Below are 15,841 nucleotides of genomic sequence, written 5' to 3'. Positions count from 1 at the left end.
TCAGCCAGGTTCTATAAGGAACTATTGATCGGGGAAACCTGTTATGAGAAAGCCTTTGTCCGGGCGGCATGTTTTTTATTATTCTTGTTGTTGTGGCAGGAACAGGCAAGTACAAATCAAACAACCGCTTTGGGTTAGTCTGGCGCTTATCCTATCTGGCTGATGAGTAATCCATTTAGATACGACGGTCTATTTTTAGCCTCTACTCGTTGCTCTACTCCATACCGACTCCTGGAAGAATCTTCTTCAGAAAGAAATATCATATTTCATTGTTCTCTATTGATTTAAGCAGCACCCTGCTTGCGTTGGCCCGTCTGGATTTTCCGTCAGCATACTACTCACCAGGAGGGAGTCTAATCCGCCGTGACTTACATAGAAAGCGAGCCCGTACGAAGGCGTGGTGAAGGTAATCTTGGCCCCCGCGGGGAAGTAGAAGACATCTCCCGGCTTCGCAGTGACCTTCTGCCCCGTCTCATCGGAGATCTCAAACTCTCCCTCCAGGATGATCTTCATCTCGTCGTACGTGTAAGTGTAGACGAGGGGGGTGCCCTTTTCCAGCCGATAGAAGCCGGCGGAGATGGGCTTCTCGGGCGAGTCTTTTTCACTATACACAGTCAGAAAGAGTACAGGCAGAAAAGGAAGACGACTCTTCTTTTTTCTTCATTATTTGGTACTCCATACCTCGAGTCTACATCGCCCAGGAAGGCGTTCTCGTTTGCAATCAGAGGCGGCTTGTACGTCGACTGAGCAGCCTGGTGATAACGGAATGCGAAAGCCATGGTGAGCACAGTGGGATGGAAAATTAACAGGGAAGAAAAAACGACGAGAGGCACAGATTGTTCTTGTTCTTGTTCTATGATACTCTCTCTCTCTCTCTCAACCAACTGCCAGCCGTCTCTTCAAATACTCTCCCCTCCTTCCCTTGCTCTCTACCCTGCTCTTCCTATCTTGCCCATTCTTTCCGTGCCCATTACGCTCGGATCCCATGCCTGGAATAAGGAGAAGGATGAGAAGAACGAGGTTGAGGGTCTCTGGGTCGGATATCGAGAGCTCGAGCGAGCGAGGATTTCTTTTCCTGAATGGGTTTAGTTTCGACCCGCTACCACATACCCAGATTGATATCAAACTGATAGAAGCCGGATATTATTGATTAGGGAGGAGATTAATACTCGTTATCTATGGGCAGTATCAATAGTGGCAATATAGAGGGATCTGTTCTATAGGAACCACTCTCTGAGCCATTTCTACCCCGCATCCTCCTCTTCCTCCTCTCCTCCCCCTCCCCCTCCTCACTATCAAATCGAGACCAGACAAGATATTGATGACTTTGTTCTAGACTTCCACTTTACTCTTCTCCCAAGAGCCACACCACGACCGCAGATCGACGCGTCAATCCAGGGACATCGGGTACCCAACAAGGTAGTATCCTCCTGGGCCGAAGATTCCCAACAGATTAACAAGTATAAAGATCTACCACACTACGTCTCTTCTTACTTACCTTATATACCTTACCTACCTACTTCGCCTTTATATCTCACCTACTATCTTTCATACCTATATCGGAACTAAGAATCCTATAGCAGCCTCCATGCCCATCTCTGTCATCATCGTGCCCGCACAGAGACCGTATAACTTCCAGGGCGGGACCGAGGAGTGACAGTGACACACCTACAGCAGAACATACTGATACTCAACCCATATTCAGTCAGCAGTCCGCTATATTATGAAATAAAACAAAAGCCATTGCACCAATTTTCCAAGACGTTATCCGATTGCGCCGTCTTCATAAATACGAACAAAAAAATCATAGCTGACACAACACATACACCGTTCAGGTCCAGCTCCCAACCAATCCATTCATTAAAACCAAATAAAAAGTCCCATGGGAAACACCTCGCTGATCGATGATACAGTAGTAGAATTTCTGGGAACCAAAAAAAAAGGAGAAGATCAAAAGAAAAGGACCCTATTTAAAGCTGTAAAGAAAGAAACAACGACGACGCAATGCCCGACGCAACAATGGCCACTGTAGCCATCACCCACGACTTGAAACCATACCTCGCCTCGCTGCGGTCCTATCTCGCCAGAGGAGAAAGTGCCAATCCACCGTCTGCGCAAGAGACGAGGGGGGAAGACCCTGGACCTGGTCCGGGTCCGGAGATCTGGAGGCCGTTGGATGCGAGTCGGAGCGGGCGGGACCATGTCCAACCACGCAGAGGGTTGAGATGAGGCAAATCGAATCTGAACGGGGGTTACGCTTTTTACTTTCATCCTAAAAACACTGTTGGATGTTAGAGAGAGAGAGAGAGAAAGAAAAGAAGAAAAAAAAAAAGGGGGGGATATACCCTCCCATCCCCATTCTTCCATCACCTTGACCCAATGAAGGTGTCCGCGGACAGTCCTGGTAAATTCTATATTCTCCAAAGGCGAAAGAGCCGTAGACCGTTTCTCTCGGTTGTCGGCGGATGCCCGTCGTCTTCGCCTCGACCCAGTAGCCCGCGGGTAGACCGAAGATGTACGCGACATTGCTTCCTCTGCTTCCTTTTCTTCTTCTTCTTCTTCTTCTTCTTCCCGGCACGCATCGCGCCGTGCCCAAACCTCCATCGTAACATCAAGACAACGATCCACGCCTCCGAGCATCAGCCGCGACTGGATGGTCGTCCACCGGTCGATCACCCACCGGCGGTCCTCGGCCTGCTCTGCCTCACACCCTGCCGCCAGGAGGGGAAACATATGGATGATTGTCGTGCGTGAGCTGGCCGGCACCGTCGCCAGCAGGAGGAGCACGCGTTTCGCCAGGTCGGCGGCCGGCTCCGAGGGGATCTCCGGCACCGCCTGATGCAGGTACAGCAGTGTCGCCCACCGGTACGCATGCGCGGTTTGTAGGCTGTGCTGGACTTCCGATGTAGGATCCTCGGGCGGCTCAAAACGGGCGGGGGGGTCCCATCGCTCCAGCTGGGCCTTGAGCTCGATCGCCTGCGACACCAGCGCCAGCGAGTTGGACTCGCTCTGCCGCACGCGCTGGATCAGCTTCGTCACCCGGTAGATGAGCGGGAAGAGCGTCGAGGCGCTGCCCATCAGCGGGTCGATCTCATGCACCCTGTTGTCGTCGCCGGGAGTAGCCTGCTGCAAGGCCACCGACAAGTCCATCTCCGATTGATCTCCGCCGCCGCCGCCATCGAGCGCGGTCAGCCGTGCAATTACATCCATGTACAGCCAGGTGTTGTAGAGGAATTGCACCCGCTCAAGGTCGTCGCCGCGCAAGCCCGTGCGGATCCCGCACTGAAGAGCCTGCGAGACTAGAGCTTTGGCGCCGCGCAGGTGTTGAATACATGTTCGCGTGTGCGTGTCCCAGGTATCTGCAAACGCGAGCGCCAGGCTGGTCGCCAGCGCGGCGTCAGTCCGCATGTTCTGGATCCCCTGGACCATGCAGGCGATGCTCTGCCGCATGTGGTCCACGCCGTGGACCCGAAGCGCGGGTTCTTCCTTGCTGGAGTGGAACGCGGCCAGGGCGTAGATCGCGTGGCATAGGGCGGGTGTGTCTTTGGCCAACGGCCAGATCAACGTTCGCCAGGGATTCTCGGTCTCCCCGTCCTTGACGGAAAGAATGCCGCACGTTAACCGGTCAAAGCGCATGATGAGCATTTCAGGGCTCGAAGGCTCCAGCTCCGGTTCCCGTAAAAGATCCGAGAAGTAATTGGAGGGAGGTTTGGGCTGCTTCTTCTCGAAGATATGAGGAAACCACGGGTCATAGCTTGAATCCGCCTGTCGGATGATATCCTCAACTTCATCGCCATCTCCTTCCAGGAGGTCAGAGAAACTGAACGTGTCCGACTTGGGAGAGAATCCAAAAACGCCTTGACTGACATCAACTGGGATAAGAATGTCTGCTGCTGCTGCTGCTGCTGCTGCAGGTGGAGGAGGCGTGAAATCAGAAAGCCAGGACGATTGATCTGTCAGCGGTGTATCCTCCGGTGGTGAATAGAATGCCTGGGGCTCGTTGATGTTGAGAGCCATTCTATCACCGAGGCATACTGTTGCAGACTCTATCAATGAAGAACCAGTTCCCATTTCGTCGTTCAAACCTAGGATTCCAAGAGGGCTAGTCATCAAAGAGTGAGATGGCTGTGCGGTGATTGCATCTCCATCCGCCTTCTGTGTAGTCGAGCGTTTCACCAGTCGAGGCGGAACTGCCGCCTTTGCCTTGACAGATACTGGTGAAAGCGGACTGGGCACTGCAAAAGATCAATATAAAGAGATATAGAAATGGATAGAAACTACATACCTTTCTTTATCTTGGTCGGCGCAGTCGCCTTGGCCGCCATATTACCCTCCTCGAAGGGACGCCATTTGAAGTCCTTCTTGTATCCTCCGCATGGTACATTTCGCTTTTTACAATGGAGGCACGTCGGCTTGGTTTCATCGCACTTGAGCCGCTTTGCCTTACAGGTGATGCAGCCTGGGAGACCAGGAAAAAGGGAAGAAAGAAACGGTCAGCGCACGGTATACTCAACAGTCCATCCATTATTGCTTAAAAAGCATCATAGACTCCCCCCATTCCTCTCTCCTCTTCCTTCATTTTTGGGGGGGGGCTTTTTAAAAAAAAATATATATATATATTGAGACTGAGAGACACCATCATACCATTACGGCTCTTGGACTGTTTTAGCCTGTTCGAGTTCGTGCTGGCAGCCTTCTTGTTAGGGCTTGATGGGGGAAGAAGACGAGAAGCAGGAGGGTCTGGGGGATCTAGAATGGCGGACGGCGACGGGATTTTGATGGTTTCCATGCCCAGATGTGGAGAAATAGCATAAGATCATCCACAGGAAATAGCGACATTCACAAAAGTAGGCAAGGGAACACCCACGGTGAGCCGGAACCAGATGAGGGCCAAATAAGGACGAGATGGACAAGGGACGAACGGTCCGAGAGTTGTGTGCAGAGCGGACAACAAATAATAGAAGATAAGCCGCCTGAAGGTCTTCCCCTCTCCTCTCCTCCAACCACCCCGGTCGTATCTGTGACACAGCTCCGCAGGACAGATAGGAAGTTTCGGGGGCGTATAGATAAGTGAGCAACGTGAGCAGTGCCTAACTGTGACTGACTAACGAACGGTGAGGAGAAGGAGGCGAGATCAGAATGATAAAGAAGACCCAGCCAGACTGCGGGGATGCGAAATCCACGCAGGTCCAATGGGCGACACAAGGTTTTGCCGATCAAATCACATCCATGCGAGTGGCCCCGGCGGATCAGCGTTGTTGTTTATCTTTGGAGACTTCGATGAGCTATCTGTCTCGGTTTGTCTCCAGCATGTGCGGTCTTGTCGAGCCGTGGATGGATGAGGGCGGTGTTATTTGTGTGCGCTTTCGAGTCCAATTGACTGACGGGTTTGCCACATATTCGCCCTTGGAGAAGATCAACGATTCTCCAACACCCGGGATGGGTTCTAGCCCCAATATGAAAATGACGACCCTATCGCATCTGGGTCATCTCCCACCTTGCATGGCGTGTCTGTGCAAGGTTGGTTCGTCACCGCCCATCGGGGAAGCAGCTTCCTGCAGTGGTTGTGCGTCTTGGATAACTACCTGTTATTGCCACGCGCCAGCAGATTGTGCGGTTTATGAGAAAGTACCGAACGGCTAAGTGGTTAGTGGCCGGTACTCCGTACTAGCCGAATCATTATAGTTATTATTTCCATTCGGAATGGAGAGATAGGTCGTCAAGGACTGATTCACCAAGTGGGTGTCTTCCATCTAGTTTCTAGTCAGAGGCTGTCACCCAACTTAGCTCCAGCCATCCGAATCGTTTGCTAATAAGATTCTCGATGACTCGGATGATTGGTTAATCGGGATTCATGGGTTGTGGATAAGTCGTTGATGGCCACGGATGGGTTTCTGCGTTGTCGGATGTGACTGACAAGGAGCCTGGGCCTTCTGGCTGCAGACATCATCACAGCCCTCTTTTCTGTTTCGGATGCGAAGAAACAAACCAATCAATATCAAATAACAACCGTCTCATTTCACTAGAGAGTCCAAACAAATGGTCAGGTAGGGGGAGGGGGGAAATGGTTGGACACCACCTCACGTCGAAATTCTCCGAGTCATTGCATTCTCCTCCACACCGACGACGAGACTCGATGACACAGAGAAACAACAAATGGGCCATGTGACTTTTATTAATTCTTTCTTTTTATTCCCCGTGATCATCTCTTGTTCCCGAAAAAACAAAGGGAACCAGTCATGTACTCGACTTCGCCGCCACGCAGGCCTGTTTGTGAAACATCCAGTCTGCCTTCTGACACTGCGCCGAGCAGTAATATTTCTTCTGGCACCGACTACACCTCAGCAGGTTCTTGCCCGTTTCCGATTTTGTTTTCTTACACAGGCCACATTGGTCAGCTGGGAGCACTCTTTGTCGTGGCGGGGAGAGGAAATCGGCGTCGCTGTCTGAGAAGCGGGACGAGAAGACCGGCGAGATGGCCGCGCGGACAAGATACTTTCTCGCCTTGTTCATGCCTGGGATGTCATCAAGTCCGTAGTCCAAGGGGAGCGAGTGCGATCCACAGGAGCACAGGACGGGCTGGGCGCTCTCCAGCGAGACCGGTACTTTGCCGCCCCTTCGATACTCACAGGTAGAGCGGTGTTCCCAGGTCCGGCATCGCTCTACCCAGGCAGGAAGCAGGGTCTTCCACAGCTTGAGCTCGTCTGCGGTGGCTTTGCTGCAGAGCATCCCCCTTTCCATCAAGCAGGCCAGAAACTCTTTGATTTCTGGTATCAGGACGAGAGTCAGAGGCAGGACGGCCGCGTCGATGACTACGCTGCGATTGCTGGTGTCGAACAACAATGCTCTCGGGAGAATGATGAGATGAATCCCTCCATCTTGTGGGTTATTAATGGCGAAAAGGTTCGATTTCTGCCCCTGCACGCCTGCAAATCCCGCAAAGAGGGTGAAGAGCGAATCTTTCAAATCGCACAGAGTGTCGGTTGGGATGAGCCCGTTCTTCATAGGACGCTCCTTGGAGGTAAACATGCCACCTACGTGGACATTGAGCCACTGGATCTCGCTGGGCTTTCTCACATCAATCTCTGGAAGCTGGTCGAGGTCTACTCGAGGCATGTTGAGGTAGGTAAGATCGTCCCCGTAAGTAGTGAACGGGTACATCAAACCGGCTTGATATCTGCCTGGCTCCACCAGCGGCGCAATGATCTCGATCCAAGCTGAAGTTCGAGCAACCCGAGCTTTGGTCTTGTTCCCATCGATCGGAACCGGGTACGCGAGTCGATACGAATCGCTGCCTTTCAGCTTGACGTCCACGATGTTTGGCACCTGGAAGACCGTCTCAACTGCACAGCCGGCTTTGAGTATCGAACGGGGCTTCTCAGAAATGAAGCTCACTTTGCCGGTCACGGTCTGAACACGATCTGAATCCGGCTGTAGCTTTATAGTAAACTGTCTTCCAAAGCCCTCGTTCTCTTCTTGCCCGGAATTTGACGCTTCCTGCAAAATTGACGGGTATCCCGATGTATTCGGGAGATATTTGCTGATATACACACTGCTTTTGCTCTGGAGGTCCGTAGAGAATATCTCCAGAGTTGGCCCCAGAGTTACCCGCAAAATTGGCCCGATTTCAGATGTCTCCTGGACAACGAGTGCAACCTGCATGCTCTCAAAGCCATCATAAATCAGGGACGCAGGTGCGTAAAAGGAAGCGAAGAGTGGACACTTTCCTGCGAACCTCTTGTCGTCATTGGCGATGTTCAGATGGAATTCTGGCTCGTTTCGCTCGCCTGAGGTGGAGACGTGGCCGATGGCGAGCTGGACAGAGCCAAAAAGATGCACAATCCCGTCCACTGGGGATTCCCGCGTTTCCTTCAGCTTACACTGCAGAACAGGCAGTCCAAGCGTCTCCGCTTGGATGTTCAGAATAGCCCTCAAGGCGGATCTAGGTACTTCTAGCGTAACTGCCACCAGGGCAGGTATTGGATCCCAGGAGCGGAAATCCAATGCTGTTTTCATGACAACTCGAGATTCACAGGGGATTAGAGACCTGCTATATGAGAGATGAAGCTGGGTGAAAAGATCGAACTGGTGTTCGAGTGCTGTGCGAGTGTTCGAACTATCAATCAGGCTTTTCAGGAGGATCCCCTTTACTTTATCCCAATCAGTCATTTGATTTAGTTTGATATGGCGGAGCAGAAGGGCAAAGCTTCCCCGGTGATAAAGAGTACGCTTGCTTGTGTATGCGGCTGGTCTATCTGATTTCGTTAGCACGTGGGCCAAGTCTTCGAATTCAAACATTTTGAGATAGACATGGTGAAGGGTGCGAGCGAGCTCCTCTTCGTTCCAATGTAATGGTGCAGAAGAAAGTGAAAACATCGAATTTCGCCACATGACTCGGTGATGCTCTTGTCTCTGTGAGCCGGCGGGTCCGGCTTGCTGAAATGACATGGAGAGAAGACTCTCTTCAGAGCTCGGAATCGCAGTTGCATTCGACCAGAATTCAACAGGATACAGGCCCAGCAAAAGGGTCATTGTTGATAGAGGCCCACAGAGGAGGCTCTCAGACAGCGCTTTGGTGGGTTTAGCTTGACGCAGAAGAAACTCTGTGTAGAGGGCAGAGTTGGGTCCATGAAGGAGAGGTGCGGCAGCAGTCAGGAAATTGATCACTCCGAAGTGGTCTGCGAGATTGGACGTGTCGATGACATCAAAACAGCGGGGGCCAGGGCCAGTATCGCAATAATCCTCCTCGTTCATGGATATGGCCTCCGAAATATATTGACCGCGGAATATACCCGTGTTCAAGGATTGCCCGTCTGAGGATCTGCTTTGTAGCGCGTGGCAGAATGCAAGCGCATCCCCAACGAAGAACCGCAGAATGCAGGTTTTGGAGGCATTCTTGAACGACAGGCACCATTCAGAGAACTCCAGCCTGGCAGCCCTGACAGCCTTATGGAGATTCGAGTCTTTAGAAGAAGAAGAAGAAGAAGAAGAAGAAGTTGAAAAGGGAGATCCCTTGGTGATCGGGCAGTAGCCCAAAGCTAGATGGAAGCCCAGAAGAGGATCCGTCCCGTAATGCAAATCAGCCAGCTTTCCCGACGGGGATGTAAACAATGGGTTTGGCAATGCAGCCTGCGAATATTGTCGGTGGTCCTCGGTTGCATTAGTGGTACCCTTTTCCCAGTAGAACTTATAGAGCTTCGCGATATCAAGCAGCTCTAGCATCGCTGCAGGGGCAAGAGATCTGGGTCCTGTAATGACTTGGCCTTCCTTGCCGACAAACAGCTTTTTCCGCTCTCTAGCCAGACGTAGTTCGGCAAGAAATCGTTGGTTACGCTCCTGTCGTTCTTGTTCAGTCATCTGTAAGACACGATAAGAACCCCAGACGTTCCTAATCATCGAGAGGGAGGAGCGGTCACAAAATTTAAACAGCGCCGCGTATTTACTTTCCTGCCACTTCTCCCACGAGGCAGATGCCGCATAGAGACGACAGGCTTGTTTATCGAGGGCCTCGAGGGATTTTTCCTCCAGGAAGATGTGGTAGTAAACGCTCCAGAGCGTGTCAGGGTCCGTTTGAGTCTCATCCTCGACCAACAGCGACAGGAGGAGGATATTTCGAGCTGGGAAAATACGGATATGAATCAGCAGAGATTCCACAGGCCTTACCACCGCTCAATGCATTTACCCACCTAATGTAGCAGGTTCGATATCACAGCACGTAATGTCCAAAGATCTCGACGCTGGGACAAGAACTCAAGGTTAACCAACCTCATATCCAAGTAGGCCTTCCACCCATTCAAGGAATACCATTCATATAGGCCGTGAAGAGCACGTTTCGAACGTCGCCACAGCCTAGAAGGAGCAAATCTGCCTTCTTGGTCGACGGAATATGCTGGGTCAAGTTGACAGCGGGGGTGTTTCCCACGGGGTAGAAGAAGCTCAGACGGCTGAGCACGGCCGGATAAAACATCATTCTGGTCGGTTGAATGGCTGACTCAAAGGTTCTATACAAGACTGACAGGACACCCGTCGTCCGCAAGGAATTGACAAGAAAAACAGAAAAGATCCCCTGGAGGATGCGAGTGTTGATGGCGGGAGAAAGCGGTGAGGGGTTTCGCTTGTCCTGGCATAAGTAGTATGCCTTGTATACAAACAATCATTTTGACGGGCAGTCTACTATTTTGAGAGGCTATCAAGTGTTGCTGGTATAATGTAGACAATAAGAGGGGCAGCCTCGGTGTAGACTGTTTCTATTGTACTAGAAGTATCATACTAAATTAAACTAATGATAAGCTGAAGCTGAAGTCTTGAATGAGATCTCCTCAGTTGAGACCTCGATATCGTCCCGCGAAAGGACTCCGAGACGTATGGCCTCCTCGGCGGTAAAAGTAGCAAAATGATCGACATGGTCATACTCTCCAAGACCCTGAGGCGGGGATAATTTAGCTAAGAGAGCATGCAGCGAAAAGCTTACCACAAACCCCAGGGGGAAGGCCAGGTAGTAGAGCCTGACACAGCCGATGGGGACTGCCACGCTGGGATTCAAGCTCTTGATGAAGCCGGGGAGCAACGGGGTGAAGCCAACAATCCAGGCAATAAAGGCCCTCCAGTTTACTCCGTTCCAGTAGTAATAGATACCCTCAGGGCTGGGGTCGTAGAGATCCGAGAGCTTCACCATCCGACATCGGTTAACCCAAAACTCGGCAACCATCAGGCCACACATGGGTCCCAGGAAGACTGCGTAGGCGGAGAGAACGTCAATGAAAGTGGTGGCGCTAGCGAGAAGCTCCCACGGGCACATGGCGATGGAGAGGATCAGCGCCAGGCAGCAACCACGCCGGATGTTGAGAAATCGAGGGAAGAGAGCCGCAAGGTCGAACGCTGCGCTGTAAGTGTTATCGACTGTGTTGATGGCCAGTTGGCAGATAACCATGCCTATGCCCGCAAAGAATGCCCCGGCACGAGACTTGGCGTTGTAGTCAGTGTCCAGCCATCTCAAAGCGATCTCGGGCGGGTTCCAGATCGCCTCGCCGTAGATACCCTGGGTGGCAGAGGAGGCGAGACACCCAAACAGGGGCATGAAGATCCCAAACACCAGAATGGAAAACCACTGGCCAAACACTTGGTCACCGGGGCTGCGGGCAAAGCGAGAGTAATCCGGCTGGTTTGTCAAGCCCACTGCAGCGCCGCCGACCACGGTTGAGACACCCTCCACCATGGACCAGCCCAGGGCCGAAGGGGATTTCAGGGTCGACGATTCGGATAAAAGGGGGCCGCCGCCCTTTGCTGTAGAGAGAGCCCATGTCATGATTCCCACCAGAGTGACAAAGGACAGTGTATTCATCACGGCGAACAGATTTCGAGTCTTCTCTGGAGGGATATAGAGCATCGGAATGGTCAATATATTATAGACAACCCAGCCGATGAAGTTTTTGGTTGTGATCCTGGCCGAAGCAGGGAAGGCGTTCTCCAAGTGCTGGAAGCCCGAGAAGACCGAGGAGAGCACAGCAGTCACACAGAGGCCTCCCGTATACGACTGCGTCGCAAACCACACAAGACTCAAGACGATCCGCTGGACGAGAGCAACGTAGGAGCCATACATGCCCCATACAGCCCGCGACCACACGGGGAAACCGATATGCCACTTTGCCCCAACATAGCCGTTCAGGACGGCCACGCCGGCAACGATCAGCTTTCCCAGAATCACGGCAATGACGCTCTGCCACACCGACAGCCCCGTCGACACGAGCGAGGAGCCAATTTGCCAGTTGCTGAGGCAAATCTGGTTAATTGCCCAGAAGGAAATAAACGCCCATCGTGTCCACGTTCGACGAGACGGCGGTAGTGGACGGATATCGTCGTTGATCCAGGCCGACAAGCTGTTCTCTTTGCTGGTCGGAACCGCGAGACAGTCCACCGCCGAACGCCACGACCTCATCACGGTACTTGTCTCCCTCTGGTAGTTTTTGGTTTTCCGTTCTTCCGGCTAGAAAGCTGCAATATAAACCGCCTCTGCAAGGGAGATCATCGGTATTTATGGCTGTCGGCCACACCTGCAGGACAGCATGTTTATCAGTGGCGGTCTAAATGTCAACTCCAACTCTAGGCAGTGTACTATATCAAGCATCTTGCCGAGTATATAGGCCATCCTGCTTAACAGCAGTCCTCCTCACTACCCTTTTTCAGATGCTCGCAAGCCTTGGAAGGCCGATACCTCTCGTAGCCAATAACTGATGAGTACACTCAGGACGAAGAAACAAGGGGCCACATGGTAGTCGGCAGGGATAATCGTCATTGACGAGCATGAAAAACGATAGGAAACCTCTTAGTAGTCTCCTTGGACATGCTGGCGAACTAGATAGTCCCTATTGCAGGTCTCTATCTGATGGGAAAGGAGAAATCGTGTTTGGGGAAGAAAAAGAGGTGGTAAACATTGATGCCTCAGGCCACGATAATAAGGACGTCCCCCCCTCCTTCCTTCCAGGCTGTTGTTCTGACGATGTCACTTTTATCAACTTCCCCCCCAAAGGCTTGTTATCTTGAGCTCAACTCACCAACACGGTCAGCACAGTTGCCGAGCAGATGGCCAGCAGTTCGAGACGTTCAAGGTGCTCTTCCGGGGCAAGATTATGGCGCTCGAGCGGCTTCACAGACGATCTGTACGGCGAGATCCCTTCAAGACGAGAACATCCACACCAAGCACGCTGCCGACGGGGCCGTGAACTCTGTTGCCATCGTTCCAGACCTGATCTCCGTCCTATACACGCAGAGCACCCGAGTTCCGTTCCGGCATCATGGTCATTAGACATCACCTGCTCTGCGTGGTGGAGTGATATCGGCCAGGGTCTGGAGATCGGCTCGGGGTCGTTCGGATACCATAATATCTACAAGCCGAGATATTTCGTCATGGAGTACGCAGTCTTTGACACATAGAGCATTGCTTCTACCAGTTATCAGGTCCTAGTTCTGTGGCACTCATTACGTACTGCGAAAAGCGCAGATACTGCCGATAATCGCGTATTTATGCGTATAGACTGTACTTATCTACTACCCGTAGAACAATTAATAGACCATTTAAATTTTTTACTTCCATCGCTACCTAACTTTCCTAGGCAATGCTATCTAATAATATCTATTTCAATACCAGAGTACCTGTTCGAAGTCGTATTCTGTAATCTGTAATCTGTAAGCATGCGAGGGCCGAGGCTGGGGGATCGGCGTGTTTTTGTTTGCCTCTCCCACTCCTCCTCCATCTTCAACTCTCACGTTTCCTATCCTCTGTCTGTCTTTAACTCTTGGATTTATGATTAGTGGTGTTTTCCTTTTTATTCAGACATGTTTAGAACAGCCTCTCGGCGAGTCTCCCGGCCGTTACCATTACCTGTCCGCCCCCGAGCTCTTGTCGCTTCCCCCTCGCGCACCTTCACAGGCGGTTATCCTCGGATGTCGTCACCACCACACTCATTCTCGTCGTCACAGTCAACGCTGCCGACCGTTGTACCGCCCGTGTCGACAGTGCTGCCCAGCGACTCGTACCAGCTGCTAGCGACGGGCGACAAAGCGGGCGCCGCGGAAGATGCTCTCTACGAACAGCAGATCAAGGATGTCGAGGCGTGGTGGAGCAGTCCGCGGTTCGAGGGCATCCGACGGCCCTACTCGGCTGCGGACATTGTGAGCAAGCGTGGATCGTTGCAGCAGACGTATCCTAGCTCGTTGATGGCGCGGAAGCTGTTCAATCTGTTGAACGAGCGGGCGGCGCAGGGAGAGCCGGTACATACCAGTTGAGTAGTGCCTTGCCCCGGAAAAAAAGAAAGAAAAAGAAGAAGGAAATATATATATAATTGGCCCATCAATGCGTTCTTTTACTAATGTTTTTTTTTTCTCTTTTCTCGCGCAGTGGGCGCCATCGATCCCGTCCAGATGACGCAGCAGGCTGCAAACCAGGAGGTGCTGTATATCTCTGGCTGGGCGTGTTCGTCGCTGCTCACCACCACGAACGAGGTGTCGCCGGATTTCGGCGACTATCCTTACAACACGGTGCCGAACCAGGTGCAGCGGCTGTTCAAGGCTCAGCAGCTGCACGATCGAAAGCAGTGGGATTCCAGGCGGAAGCTGTCTGCTGACGAGCGCAAGACGACGCCGTATGTCGATTATCTGCGGCCCATTGTGGCCGACGGTGATACGGGGTAAGGAAGAGCATTCTCTGTAGTGGAGCTGGGTTTTTTAGCTCATTGACGGGATACATAGTCACGGCGGTCTTTCGGCCGTTTTGAAGCTAGCCAAGCTGTTTGCGGAAAACGGCGCGGCGGCCGTTCACTTTGAAGACCAGCTTCATGGCGGCAAGAAATGCGGCCATCTGGCCGGCAAGGTTCTTGTGCCCGTGGGCGAGCACATCAACAGGCTTGTGGCCGCCCGGTTCCAGTGGGACATGATGGGCACCGAGAACCTGGTCATTGCCCGCACGGATTCGGAGAGCGGCAAGCTAATCAGCAGTGCGATCGACGCCCGGGATCATGAATTCATTCTCGGCGTGACGGAGGATGTCGAGCCTCTTGCCGAGACCCTCCAGGCGATGGAGCGCGAGGGGGCAGCCGCCTCGGAGATTGACGCCTACGAGCTGGACTGGGTCAAGCGGCACAAGCTCGTCACCTTCGATGAGGGTATGATATTTGACTGTTTGACTGTGTTGATAAATCATTCCTACCATACTAATTCTTCTCAGCTGTCGACGCTCATCTCGAGGCCGAGGGAGCACCCCAATCTGTCCGAGATGCCTATCGGCAACAAGTGACAAACAACCCCGACCTCTCCATCACGCGCCGACGCGCTCTCGCCAGCGACTTCTCCAAGAAGCCCGTCGTTTGGTCCTGGGACGTCCCTCGCACCCGTGAGGGCTTCTACCACTACCGCGCCGGCTTCCCTGCGGCGACCAAACGCGCCAAGGAGTTCGCCCCGTATGCCGACTTGCTCTGGGTCGAGACCGGCGACCCCAACGTGCAGAAAGCAACTGGTCTAGCGGCAGAGATTCGTCAATCCCACCCGGGCAAGAAGCTCGTGTATAACCTCAGTCCGTCGTTCAACTGGATGGGCCAAGGCTTCGACGAGGCATCTCTTAAATCCTTTGTCTGGGACCTAGCCAAGGCAGGGTAAATCTCTCTCTCTCCATGTCTATGTCTATGTCTATGTCTGCTGACCATTTAGATTCGTTCTACAATTGATCTCTCTTGCCGGGCTTCACTCCACCGCAACAGTGACCACCGAGCTCTCGCGCGCATTCAAAGACGAAGGCATGCTGGCGTATGTGCGTCTGATCCAGGCACGCGAGAAGGAACTAGGTGTCGAGGTCCTCACGCACCAGAAATGGAGCGGGGCGCCGTACCTGGACGGCATCCTGGGGGCGATCCAGAGCGGGAGCAGTAGTAGTCGGAGCATGGGTGAGGGGAATACAGAGAAGGGTAAGTGGTTTCCATTGATGTAACTGTTTATTACTTTCCATGATGGATGTAACTGATTAATTTATAGGTTTTTAACTAAATGTATCTCTAGTATTCTTGAGTATCAACAAATAGCATTCAACAATTCCCTCCTTGTAACCAATTTCATATACAATTTAACATCAGTGTACATTCAAATTCCATAGCGAGGTGTATACAGATGGGTATATTCTATTCCGAGAGTGATGATCTTCCGTTCATCCATCATACGACGGACGTCAGGTCAGGATCATGAAACAATTACTTGGAAGCAGTTGATACGTCACAATCCCAGTCTCGGCTCTGATTCGATGGCCCTTCTTCAGTCTTGCTGTCAGTTGATCCCTGTGTGCCAGTATATATCACTTCTT

General features: G+C 52.2%; 5 protein-coding genes across 5 annotated transcripts; 1 reads left to right on the top strand and 4 right to left on the bottom strand.

The window, feature by feature from the left end:
- Window positions 1-284: 284 nt before the first annotated feature.
- ASPZODRAFT_154799 (hypothetical protein) lies at window positions 285-779 on the bottom strand (the record flags this gene model as incomplete). The annotated part of the gene is made up of 3 exons (XM_022726132.1): window positions 285-314; window positions 373-604; window positions 682-779. The coding sequence occupies 3 exons, from the start codon at window positions 777-779 to the stop codon at window positions 285-287; spliced, it is 360 nt and encodes a 119-aa protein (XP_022577566.1).
- A 1,171-nt stretch (window positions 780-1,950) lies between these two features.
- ASPZODRAFT_75008 (hypothetical protein) lies at window positions 1,951-4,789 on the bottom strand (the record flags this gene model as incomplete). Its single annotated transcript, XM_022730013.1, has 4 exons — window positions 1,951-4,235; window positions 4,286-4,459; window positions 4,550-4,592; window positions 4,637-4,789. The coding sequence occupies 4 exons, from the start codon at window positions 4,787-4,789 to the stop codon at window positions 1,951-1,953; spliced, it is 2,655 nt and encodes an 884-aa protein (XP_022577565.1).
- Window positions 4,790-6,237: 1,448 nt separating this feature from the next.
- On the bottom strand, window positions 6,238-9,970 carry ASPZODRAFT_19755 (hypothetical protein; the record flags this gene model as incomplete). Its single annotated transcript, XM_022727473.1, has 3 exons — window positions 6,238-9,617; window positions 9,687-9,737; window positions 9,805-9,970. 3 exons carry the CDS (start codon window positions 9,968-9,970, stop codon window positions 6,238-6,240), a joined length of 3,597 nt encoding a protein of 1,198 aa, XP_022577564.1.
- Window positions 9,971-10,230: 260 nt separating this feature from the next.
- ASPZODRAFT_136596 (hypothetical protein) lies at window positions 10,231-12,185 on the bottom strand. Its single transcript, XM_022724095.1, has 2 exons — window positions 12,113-12,185; window positions 10,231-12,050 (listed from the first exon to the last, which is right to left on the bottom strand). The coding sequence occupies exon 2, from the start codon at window positions 11,933-11,935 to the stop codon at window positions 10,280-10,282; it is 1,656 nt and encodes a 551-aa protein (XP_022577563.1). The 5' UTR covers window positions 11,936-12,050; window positions 12,113-12,185; the 3' UTR covers window positions 10,231-10,279.
- A 1,012-nt stretch (window positions 12,186-13,197) lies between these two features.
- Window positions 13,198-15,830, top strand: ASPZODRAFT_1207874 (hypothetical protein). Its single transcript, XM_022721266.1, has 7 exons — window positions 13,198-13,224; window positions 13,309-13,777; window positions 13,895-14,183; window positions 14,245-14,657; window positions 14,720-15,143; window positions 15,199-15,452; window positions 15,520-15,830. Exons 2-7 carry the CDS (start codon window positions 13,333-13,335, stop codon window positions 15,525-15,527), a joined length of 1,833 nt encoding a protein of 610 aa, XP_022577562.1. The 5' UTR covers window positions 13,198-13,224; window positions 13,309-13,332; the 3' UTR covers window positions 15,528-15,830.
- The last annotated feature ends 11 nt before the right edge of the window (window positions 15,831-15,841 follow it).

Source organism: Penicilliopsis zonata (genome assembly GCF_001890105.1).
Source record: "Penicilliopsis zonata CBS 506.65 unplaced genomic scaffold ASPZOscaffold_21, whole genome shotgun sequence".
In the NCBI taxonomy this organism is placed as follows: domain Eukaryota; kingdom Fungi; phylum Ascomycota; class Eurotiomycetes; order Eurotiales; family Aspergillaceae; genus Penicilliopsis; species Penicilliopsis zonata.
Note: the sequence above shows the minus strand (reverse complement) of the source record. Positions and strands in the feature narration are given on the sequence as shown.

Coding starts and splice junctions, on each gene's coding strand:
- ASPZODRAFT_136596 (XM_022724095.1), bottom strand. CDS start 11,935: ATGAGGTCGTGGCGTTCGGCGGTGGACTGTCTCGCGGTTCCGACCAGC.
- ASPZODRAFT_1207874 (XM_022721266.1), top strand. CDS start 13,333: ATGTTTAGAACAGCCTCTCGGCGAGTCTCCCGGCCGTTACCATTACCT. Junction 13,778..13,894: donor GGGAGAGCCGGTACATACCA/GTTGAGTAGTGC, acceptor TTTCTCGCGCAG/TGGGCGCCATCGATCCCGTC. Junction 14,658..14,719: donor GCTCGTCACCTTCGATGAGG/GTATGATATTTG, acceptor AATTCTTCTCAG/CTGTCGACGCTCATCTCGAG.